General features: G+C 40.5%; 1 protein-coding gene across 1 annotated transcript in view; it reads left to right on the top strand.

Moving 5' to 3' along the window:
• Positions 1 to 12,019, top strand: part of LOC143386060 (transmembrane protein 131-like) — a 139,465-nt gene that overhangs the window by 16,516 nt on the left and 110,930 nt on the right. Inside the window, 1 exon segment of the mRNA XM_077107914.1 lies at positions 10,109 to 10,232. Coding sequence (XP_076964029.1) covers positions 10,109 to 10,232 — 124 coding nt within the window.

Below are 12,019 nucleotides of genomic sequence, written 5' to 3' on the forward strand. Positions count from 1 at the left end.
ACTTGCACTCCGGAGCTTTCTTCCACTGGGAAGCACTTGCTTCTGCTCCTTTAGCATAAAAAAGCTCAGTGTAGAGCCCAGAGTGATCACAGTCAGGTGTGAACACCCACCACGCAGACCAGAGGGGGTCTAGCAGTGGACATCTCCAGGTGCCATTCCTGTATTTGTCGGGAAAGCCACTTCTCAGCCTGTTGAACCCCAGGGGCCAGTACCTGCCCAGCCAAGGTGGAAATCTTCTGCACCCGTGGTCTCACGTTGACCCCACAGAGGTGGAATGGATCCCCACCTAAAGTTTGGTTAGGATACCAGGATGATGTCACACATGCACTAAGCGGGTTTGAAGTGGTCTGATAAGCAGATGTTCCTTAACTTACGCTGGGTGTATGTCTCCATAAACCTTAAGTTCAAAATGTTATTAAGTCAAACCTGTGTATTACACCTTACCTACCAACAACAGCTCAGCCTGGCCTCCCTTTTTCCTTTTTCTTTTCTTTTTTTGTTTTTGTTTTTGGAAATGGGGCCTCAAGCATGCCAAGCACCCACTCTATACTGAGCTGCAACCCCCCCCCCCCCGCAGCCTAACCTCCTTTAAATGTCCCCAGAACCCTGACATTAGCATACAGTTGGGCAGAGTCATCTGGCACAGAGCTTTCTTCAATAGTGTTACATTCTCGTGGAATTTGTGAAATACCTGGTGCCAGAAAGCACTGGCAGCACAGCCCAGTGCCAGTCTCAGTTGCTTCCCCCTTGATCTGTGGCTGATCAGGAGCTGCAGCCACATAGTGTGAGCCAAGAAAAGATCCACATTCAAATGATGATTCCTATAGAATGCAGGCTGTTTTTGCACCATCTTAAGCTTGAAAAATCCTAAGCTGAGCCGTCATAAGTTGGGGACCATCTACACTTATGTAAGGACACTTTCTGGAGAAACCACAGCAGGTTCCCAAGCAGGTCCGAAAGTGACTTCAGAGAGCAAGGAAAGGAAATTTGCTTGGCTTTTATTGAGACTCAGGGCCGAGGCTGGTGGGGGATTCTTGCACGTTCTGTACTTCACACTAGGGCCTGGAAAGGCTGTGGGCTTGTCTGTTGGCTTGCCAGGATGTAGCAAGATGAGGGGCATCAGTGGGGCTTGGAAACCACTGCTGATAAGCATAAGAAATGAAGGGAGATGTAATGTATGTTCGTAATTTTAATAGCCAGTGGAGTCATGGTCCTCACTACTCCTGGCATCTGCAAAAGGATTTCAGGCCCTTTGGTAAGAAGGCAATGGGAAGTCCCTTTGCTTCTGTAGACCACCCTCCAAGTGGCTCCTCCCCACCTTGGTCAGCCCTACTGCACCCTAGAACAGAAAACTCATTAACTTAGCGTCTTAATTTTTCATTCTTTCGTTTTTTCCTTTTTCATCCTGACTCTTCAGGCCTACTTTTCCTGCCTCCATCTCTCCCCCACCACCAGCAGCCCACTGCAGTAGCCCCTCTCTCTTTGCACCCCTCCCCCACTGATTTACACCAATTCTGTTAAATGTTCTGTTTTCATTACAATTTCTTTTTTCAAACATTTATTGCAGACTGTAAAAGATGCCTTGGTTGGAACCTTGTTTTCCTGAGTTCTTCAGCTTATATAATTATTAAGGGCAGAAAATCTTGTTTTCAAATCCAAAGTTTGAAATGGCTACTTAGTGTCAAGACTGGACATTTAAATGATTGTCACTAAAAATGGAAGTCTTTATTCTCAAAGTAAATTCAGTTAATGAAGGTGCCCCTCTCTATGGACTTGGGGCATTCTTGGGAATGTCAGGCAGGCCTCCTTTCCGAAGGAGTGTTTGATGCCCCTTGGCCTTTCAGTTGATCGCTCTTCAGTCTTTTTGTAAGAGCCTTTCCACCAATGTGTTTCTGAGTTGATGGTAGGATTTTGTAGTAATTGAGTGGTACAGAGTACAGCATATTGATTCGGCCCAACTTTCTGCCAAAAGCTGTGTAGAACAGAGTGCTGTGTCCCAGCCATTCAGAAGGTTTGTCTAAGGGTACTTGCTAGACCATTTCTCCAGCTGTTTCCTGGCATTTAGTGTCATATTTCGTGGCATAGGAAACTTGCCATTGACCACAAAATCGCAGCATATTTTCCAAGCTGGTCTCATTCATACTGGTTGTTCCTAATTCTTTAGAGCCTCTGACTCTTCTAGAATACAGACAGTTAGTGGCTAGTTCTGTTGCTGCAGCGCAGAGAACAGCTGTGCACTTGCATCAGCCTGGTTCATCTATAAATACTCGACCCTGTCCCCTTTGTGCCTCCTTCTGTCTTTGGAGCAGCCAATAATGGAAACAAACAGGACCAGCATGGGCTGTGTCTAGAAATCTTTATTTTTAAATTCTACCTGTCCAGCCAAGCAGGTCACACAGGCTGCATGTGATCAGCAGAATTCTAAGATGGTCTGCAAATGTTCAGGTCTCTAGTAATGTACTGATCACACTTTTTCCCCATTACTCAAACACTAACCCAAGTGTCCCTGTCAGGATTTACAAAGTATAATGAAGGTCCCAGATCAACTGACCTTTAAGAGAGAGAGATTCTCTGTGTGGGCCTGAACTAATCCTTGAGCCTTTTAAGTGTGTTTGTAGCAATTAGGAACAGAAATGTTGGAGATTTGAAGCACAAGAGGTATTTGATGCAAGGGAGCTACTTCACACTAGTTTTGGAAATAGAAGAACTGAATAGCTAGAGGTAGAGCAACCTGAATTCTGCCAACAATCTGAATGGGTCTAGAAGAGAACTTCGAGCTTCAAATGAGAAGCCAGCCTGCCCACACCAGGAGGCAGAAGCCTGAGACCCTCAGCAGATAATGCAGCCATTCTTAAAGAATGCTACAACAAGTGGTGTTGCTTTCAACCACTAAGTTTGTGGCAATTGGTTACAAAGCACAGAAAAATAATGCACTGTGTATTTATAAGCATGTGTCATAGTCCTGAATCTGCTCATGTCACCAAGGGAAAAGGGTGGAGCATGGAGCCTCCCTCTGCTTCCTGCTGGGTACACTGCCCAGAATGAGAGGCAGCCTGCTCTGTGCAGACACTTATGCCTAGAATGGCTTGCTTATGCCCTCCCTCTGTCCTTGTTACTCCAGGCTTCACTGAACAACCTAAGTACGTGACCCATCTCCTCTGAGCAAGAGTTCGTCTCTATGGGACATGGCCTAGGGCCTTTCCTTTCTGCTCATTCACTGAAGAGAGGGCAAGGCCAGCCTCAGTGGCACTGTGAACTCCTGTGTCCTTGCTCTAGCGTCCTCTGATACAGCAGGCCCTCTGCAGCCCTGTCTTTTTAAAAGATACCTCAAAGACCTGTCCATCTTATACCTTGTTTTCTCCTTAACTGGGACTGATTAAAGTCACACAAGGGATAACATTAAGAAAAATTCACAGGGTAGTGACTGATTGATATTTAGCCTGAATTCTATTTGGATTGTAGCTGAGCATATTTTTAAAACACAGTACAGAAGTGGTAAACTTTCAGGTTGAAAGGAGTGTTTTTATTTCTGTACTGTCATTGTTCTTCCATATCTATACAAAGCTTGAGAAAGAAGACTTTCTCTTCCATGCAGTACTATAGACAGCTTCTTCCTGCAGTGTCCTGGCCATAGTGTGAGGCCCTGCATGGGTTTGTACCTGCTCACCTGTTTCAGAGTCCTGAGTTCCCATCTAGGATCCACGAGCCAGTTGGTTAAGGGGTCTAAAAATTGAGCAGGTTGGTTGCTTCTTATTTGAGGGTCTGAGAGTATTTAGCTTCCTGCTCCATAATGCCAGAAGTGTCCTCACAAAACTGCTTTTCTTAGCCTGCCATCACCAGTCAGAACCCAAGCCCTGGTTCCACTCTTAATCTGTAGCAGGCTGTTGAGCCATGGAACTACCGTGGGCCTTGTGGTGGCTGGGCTGTAAGCCAGGGAGAGATGTTAGCCCAGGTTCCTGCTTTCCTATGTAAACAAGAGAAACTTGTTTGTGGAATCCAAGCTTTCAGGGCAGTCTGGTATAGCCTTCCCAAGAGAGCTGCTGCAGTAGGGCCCTTGGCTGGGAGCATCAGCCCGAATTCTGCAGAGCAGCAGCACTCACAGCTTTCCACAAGCCAGGCTAGGTTTAGGCCTCAGAGGCAGCCTCAGCCACAAAACTCACATCAGCTTGTAAAGAAATCCTCAAATGGTATACGAAATAAAGCAGCATGAACTGTTTTCAAAACCTTTTTTAGAAGTGTGATATGTATACAAAAGACAGTGAAGAGTTCTTAACTTATGCATTTTTTGGACCCTGTTGTGTATTTTGGGTAATATGGAAAAAAGATATTATCATTCCATTTCAGGAAAGACAGAAAATGTAGAGTCCCAGATTCGCCTGTAAATGAAGCCACAGAAGAAATGGGAACATATAGCCACTTGGATTTTGATTTAGATGATACAGCAGATGAAAAGCAGATTAAATGTGTGACTGCTGAGAGTCAGGTACATGAGTACATGAAATTCTGACCAGGGTTTCACTTCTTTTTTTCTCCTTTTGTTTTGAGGGCTTTACTCAAGAATGTCTGTGAAATCCTAATTAGGAAGTTAGACAAGATTATAAGTAAACAGACAATATTTCAACTTGGACAAATAAATGCATTTTGAGTTATTTATCATAATAGCTACCTAATGAGTTCCCTAACATTCTATTGTTAAATAGCATTTGCTAACATTTTTTTACAGTGGATTATCGAGGGATATGTCCCAGCGTACTGAGCTGCATATCTGACTAAATAGGCTTCATCTATCATTGATGGTTAGATAAGAATGAACTGGTAAAACCAAATTGCATTTTTCTAATGCAGGCCTCCAATGTAGGTCTTCAGCAGACTCCTTCCACTTCATTGACCTTGAGTAAATAGCATACATAACAAAGCCATCTTTACTGACTTCTGGTCACTCTGTAGTTTGGGGGAGAAAAGAAAGCCACCAATGCTTTATTTAGGTTTTTTGTATGTTTGTTTGGTTGTTTTGTTTTAATTTTAGTTGTAGCTGGACATATTACCTTTATTTTATTTCTTTTTATATGATGTGGAGGATTGAACCCAGTGCCTCACATATGTGAGGCCAGGCTGTACCACTGAGCCACAACCCCAGCCCCCTTTATTCCATTTTTATATGGTGTTTAACAATTGTAGAGTTGTTTTACTTTCCATAGTATTTTTGTTACCTCACTGTAACCTTATCACTACTTTTTTTTTCTTTTTTGTATGATATACTTACACAGAGAAAAATGCATGACAAATGTGTTTTTACATCTACCACACAGCTGGAGAAAAAGAACGCTTGTCAGCACCTAGACCCTGTTCTGTATGTTGCCCCGGTGACAGTTTCCTTGCTCTACAGGATTAACCAATTTTCCTCAGTCTTCTAATCATTTCTAAATTTTCTTTACTGTTATATTGTATAAGCACACATTTCTAAATAGTACATTAGTTTTATCTGTTTTTGAACTTACTTTCCCCAGTTTTGATTTAGAAATACTTTAAACCTACAAAACAAACAAAGGATTTAGTGTATTCTTGTATGGCTTGTCAATTGTGATCACAGGTGTCCTGTATGCCTTGTATATCTGTAAGGACAAATCATTGCTTTTGTTCTTGGTGGCCTCTAGATTCAGACAAGATAGAAATCCATGCCTCAGGAAGGAAGGCCCCTAAAAAATCAAGACTTTGGGCATGTGGTCCAGCCTGCTCTCTCCCTGCCCAAGAGAAGCTGGAAGTTGGAATTTTCCACCTTGTTGTGCTGTGCTATGCCAGGGGTGGAGGCTCTAGAGAGTTGATATACCAGATTTTCCTACCAGCTTTGATGCAACAGGTTTCAAGTTCACTTGGGGTGAGACTCTTAAACTAGTTTCTGGGTTTCTCATGAAAAGAGTTTTTTTGTGTATTAATTTGGCATCTCAGTGGGATAAGGAGGTCTGGGAGTTCCATTCCCTCCTCTTGCTGATATCCCTCCCTAGCCCCCATTGTCCTCTGTTTTTGTAAATAAAGGTCTGTTGAAACACAGCTTCATACCCATTTGTTTACATTTTTGCCTATAGAAATAACAAACAGAAAGTCTGAATGGAAATAGAAAATCAAGAAGAAATTTAAAATTCTGAGTAGACTTATAGCAATTAAAGAGTTTAAGTTAATCACCAAAAACCTCCCAGAAAGCAATCCCTGGTGCACATAACTTTACTGGTGATTGCTACAAAACATACAAAGAAGAATTAGCCTCAGTCATTCACAGACTCTCCTAAACAATAGAAGTGTACACTTTCCAACTTAGTCTTTTTGGCCTCTATTGCCCCCTTATACCAAAACAAGTCAAAGGGGGGCGGGACACAGACAACTATCCCTTCTGAATAGATGTGGACAAATTCTCCACAAAATACCAAACAGAATCCAGCAACATACAAAAAGAATTGTACACCATGACCAAGTGGTTTTAATCTTAAGAATGCAAGCTTTAGTTTAACATTTGAAAACCAGTTGATGTAATGCACCATACTAATATAAGAAAGGGAAAAGAAACATGTCAAGCACAGAAAAAAAAACATGAAAAATGCTGTATCTTTTCATAATTCTCAACAAATTAGGAATAGAAGGGGAATTTCTTTAACCTAATAAAGAGCATCTATGAAAACCTGAAGGCTGGCTCATTCTTACCATACAAAGAGTACAAAGTTCCCCACTAAAATCAAGACCAAGACAGTGATGCCTGTTCTTGTCACTTCTATTCAATATTAAACCCCAGGTCTGACCAGGGCAACTAGATGAGATAAAGAAACAAAAGACACCCCTGAATGAAAGGAAGAGATAAAACCGTCTGTCTGCATATGTTGTGCACTGGTATGTAGATATTCCTTAGGAATGCATTTTAGGAAAAAAAAACCATTAGAACTAATAAGCAGGATTATTAGGGTTACGGGATACAAGATCAATATACACACACAAAAAAACACCCTATTTTTGTACATTGGCAATAAATAATCTTAAAATTAAGAAAATTCTATTTACAGTAACATCAAGGAAGAATAAAATACTTAAATGTAAATTGACACAATCAGTGTAAGGCTTGTATACCAAAAACTAGAAGTCATTACCAAGGGAAATTAAAAAATAAACAGGAAAACATTCCATGTTCATGAGTCAAAAGACACAAATTAAGATTACGGTACCCTAAATTGATCTATCAATTTAATGCATTCCCCTGAAAATCTCAGTTGTCTTTCTTGTGGAAATTGACAACTTGATTTTAAAATTCACATGGAAAATAAGGTACCAGAACAGCTAAAGCAATCTTTAAAAGGCAACCAGAATTGGAGGACTCACACTTCCCAATTTCAGAAACTTTGTACAGAGCAACAGTAGTTAAGACACTCATACCAAAATAAGGATAGATGCATAGATAAATGGAAAAGAATTTAGATTCTAGAAATAGACCCTTATATTTGTTGTTGGTTGATTTTGACTGTGGTACCAATACAAGTTAACAGAGAAAAGAGCAGTCTTTGCAACAAGTGATGCTAGAACACTTTAATATCCACATGCAAAAAAAAAATAATTTGGAACCCTCCTCACACCATACTCCAAAATTGATTCAAAATGTAACATTAAAGCTAAATTTATCAGATGTAAATGTAATGGAACAAAACTGTAAGCCATTAGAAGAAAATATCACCATGTATCTCAATTACCCTGGACTGTGCACTCTTTTTTTTAGGTTGGAATACAGAAGCATAAGTGCCAAAAGATAAAATATATAATTAGATTACTTAAAGTTAAAAATTTGTGCTCCAAATGATGACTCTCAAGAAAATAAAACAGACAATCCACAGAATGGGTTAAATATTTGCAAGTCATACATCTCATGCAATAAGATGTTAATGAAATGGGAAAGCATAAATCCTCTTACAGGTTCAGTCATCATATTGGGGCTGGCATTCCTGTCTGTCACTACATTGTATATATTGCCTAGTTGATGTACTCAGGTTGTTTTATTTTACTGTATGACTTTATGAGCTACTGTCTTAAAGGGCATAATAAGAAAGAGCAGAAGGCCAAGCCCCTTTTCCCTTCTTGTGAATTTAAGAAGAGGACTGATGCCCAAGATGGAAAACCCTGGTTGCACACACTGTTGACTGCCCATATTTGTCACTACTGTCTCTGAAACAGTGTTTAGGCATAAGCATTGTTGGGTAGAAGTGTCTTCCTAAAGTGTAACCCCCAGCCCTAAGATTTTAGAGGACCAGAGAGGGCATTCAGAGAAGAGCTCAAGGACAGCCATCTTCAGCTCCTAGCTGCTGCCAGACTTTCCCCTGTCCCAAGATGCAAGAGTCGGCTCTGATGACCTCAAGACAACAGGGAAGGAGGTGGAGAGTAAGTGTTGGGAAGCCTTCCTCCGCCTGGCCTCTCTGTGTCAGCTTGGGCTGCCCTTTGCCCCTCAATCTCCCTCGTTCCTCCCTACTTCCAGTTCAAGGCAGCCTTCAGTTCCCCTAGGATTTCTCCCTGGGTTTGTTGTTATTTCTCGGAATCCATACCTCCTTCTAACTTTCAAGTTCTTTCAGCAATGTTGGCAAATTAGGTGGGAGTAGCAAGGAGACCCCATATGTACTACTAATTTGCCATCTTTGAAGATACATTAAACCCAAGTAATTTTTTTAGCTAGCAAAAATGATCGTGGGTTCACTGTTTAATCAAAATTCCCAAGTCTTAAATTGGAGGCGATCAACTGAATGGAAGAAAAGATAGAGACAAAACTTCTTTCAGGACAAAAGCAAACTGGATACTTGAACTAGATAGAAAACTAGATAGAAACTGCCTCTGCATTTTCAGCTTCTTAGGGTTGGGGGTTCAAACACAAACCTTGAATTTGAATTAAAAAGCACATATAATTTTTAAAAGCATGGCCTAAAATGGTTGCATGAAGAAAGGGCCTCATGAAAGAAGGTTGTATTTGACTTAGAACGTGACAGTTTGAATTGGTGTAGAGGTTAAGGAGAAAAACAGTGAACAGTTGGCCAAGACATGGGTCAATCACGAGCACCCAGCCTGGGTGGAATGTTGGGATTGTGAAAACCTAGCAACGTACTTGTTTGTGTTGGGTAAGATCAGATCAGGAGAGCCTTAATAAGGAGAGAGAGGGTGTGTGTGTGTGTGTGTGTGTGTGTGTGTGTGTGTGTGTGCGCGCGCGTGCGCACGTGTATGTGTAGAGAGAGAGAGAGAGAAAGCAAGCAAACACATGTGCATGCTCTTATCACATGCCTGGGACTGTGCTAGATATTATGGGCAGCATGCAGAAAGTATATAATGTATCATTTGTCCTCAGGGTGCTGATAATCTTGCCGGAGAGAGAAGGCTCAGGACAATGAAATGACCATAGAACGCTAAGAAAAAAAAAATGTGTAATTTACATGCAGAATTCTCTGATGCTGTATAAGTTGAGAAGAATGGCTACTGAAGCACTAAGTGGATTTCATTAGATTTCACTTTGAAAGCAAACGTTTTTTTTTTTTATTTTTGTTTTGTTTTGTTTTATTTTGGTGTTAAGTTTTTTGAATTCTTGATATATCCTAGAGATTAATGCATAATCTGAAGTGCATGTGGTAAAGATTTTCTGCCAATCTGTAGGCTCTATGCTCACATTATTGTTTCCTTTGCCAAGAAGAAGCTTTTTAGTTTGAATCCATCCCATTTATTTACCAGTGGAGTTTAAGAAGTACATGGTTCTCAGTCTGTAGGAGGGCAGGGTGGCATTGCTGAGAGAAAAGGACCAATCTGGTCCACTTGGTCCCTGCCTGTTCCTCATTACGTTGTAGGTTTCACTGGGCTGAGACTGACTTTGCTGTATCATGGCACTTGGCATAGCGGGTAGCCTGTGACAGACACTCAATAAATATTTGCTGAGTAGTGAAATGTATTTTGTGTGTAATTTTACATTTTAATCAATTTGATATTTTAATGTATTTGAATATGAACTTTTAATAATTTGGATATTTAATGTTTTAAATGACTGGTACTTATCTTTACAATTAGAATTATCTTTGAAGTATTTGTAACAGTTGCCTTTTCATTTTTACAGGCCAGTTGGAATGCCAAAAATGGAGAAGGTCTATTTACATAATCCTAGTTCTGAAGAAACCATTACTTTAGTATCCATATCTGCTACAACATCACATTTTCATGCATCATTTTTTCAAAATAGGGTAAGTTTCTCTGCTAAAAATTATCTCTCCTGGGTGCTTAGTTGAATATTTTATTGATGAATAATTTTATTCACTGTAATTAGAATGTGGCTTGAATGTTTCTTATCTTTCCTAGATTTGAGTTTGTTCAGTTTCCTGAGAGTTATTACTCCTTCCCTTAAAAAGACATTGTTTTTCTCAACACAAAACAGCTGGGAATCTTAAATATCCTTACAGTCAGTTGATTTTCTCTTAATAATTTCTTAGCATCTTTCTATTGGTGCACAACAAATTATCATAAATTTGATGGCTTAAGACTGTACCCACTCATTAGCACGCAGTCAGTAGGTTGCGAATCCAGTGGGTTGTTAGCTCAGCTATCACAGGGGAGATTAGGCTGCCAGGCTGAGCCCTTGTCTGGAGGCGCTGAGGGGAAATCCACCTCCAGACTCATCTGAGTTGTGGGCACAATTGAGTTCCTGTGCTTGTGGAACTGAAGCCCCATTCGGTTGCTGATGTTAACCACCCCTCTCAGCCCGAGGCACCCACATTCCTTCTTAGGGGCCCCTCCACCTCCACCCCAGCAGCACTGTGTTATTTCCCCTTACTCTTCCTCTTCTGCCACCAGTGGAGCAAACTCTGCTTTTGAAGACTCGTGGCACTGACTCAGGGCCAACTGCATGGACTGCCTTTCCACTGAGAGTCAGCTGACGGCTAGCTGTGATTACATTTGCCAAATCCTTTACCATGCCTTGTAAATAACCACAGGGGCAGGGCCCCAGCATAGTCACAGGCATCTTGGGACCGTGTTAGGGCTCTACTGTAGGCATGCTCTAAAATTTTACTTACAGTTTTGTAGTTAGTCAGTGGACTTGTTATGTTATTTTTTTTAAAAAAAGGACTTTTTTCTTACCAAAATAAAAAATTGGATCTTAAGTTTTGAATTTATGAGAATGCATTAAGCTTTAATGTATAAATATCTAGTATCAGAGAGAAGTAAATAAATGGAACCTAATTTCATCTTTCCACTGACGACTCTGAAGAGATGCAATAAAGAACAAAAAAGGAACTTTTTTAAACATAGAAGCTATTAGTTTTATATCAGTTGTTTAGATTTTTTACATTTCTCATTTCTAAAGTCCTATTTCATCATCTGTTACTAGGTAGAAACTTGTAGGATTTAAAAAATAATAATTTTGACTTTTTTCACTTAAATGCATTTTATAAATGAAGTATCGATAAGTCATCATGTTATTTTGGTAATAATTTTTTTGTATTACTAATGGAAAATATCTCTTTTCTTAAATGTTTTCTGAAAGTAAATTTCACCTAAGTTCATTATCAATGTGTTTGTTGTACCTAAAAGATAACTCCACAATTCTTATAAATGTGCAAAGGTCTCAGTAGAATTCTAGTTCTGATAGAACTGTGTGTACAATGAGAAGTCTTATCCTGGAGGGGTTTGCCCAGGTCATGCAGTTATTTGCAAGAACTAAGGTGAAGGGGCTGGGGATATGGCTCAAGCGGTAGCGTGCTCACCTGGCATGCATGCAGCCCAGGTTCGATCCTCAGCACCTCATACAAACAAAGATGTTGTGTCCGCTGAAAACTAAAAAATAAATATTAAAAACTTCTCTCTCTCTCTCTCTCTCTCTCTCTCTCTCTCTCTCTCTCTCTCTCTCTTAAAAAAAAGAACTAAGTTGAAGTCTAGGGCCCTTAGCCTCCCACTGATCCCAGTGGTACTGCACTATAGTGGCTGGCTTGTGTCCTACCCTCATATGCATGTGGAACCAGCCAGCTTTCCTCAG

This window comes from Callospermophilus lateralis (genome assembly GCF_048772815.1).
Source record: "Callospermophilus lateralis isolate mCalLat2 chromosome 14 unlocalized genomic scaffold, mCalLat2.hap1 SUPER_14_unloc_1, whole genome shotgun sequence".
Lineage (NCBI taxonomy): Eukaryota > Metazoa > Chordata > Mammalia > Rodentia > Sciuridae > Callospermophilus > Callospermophilus lateralis.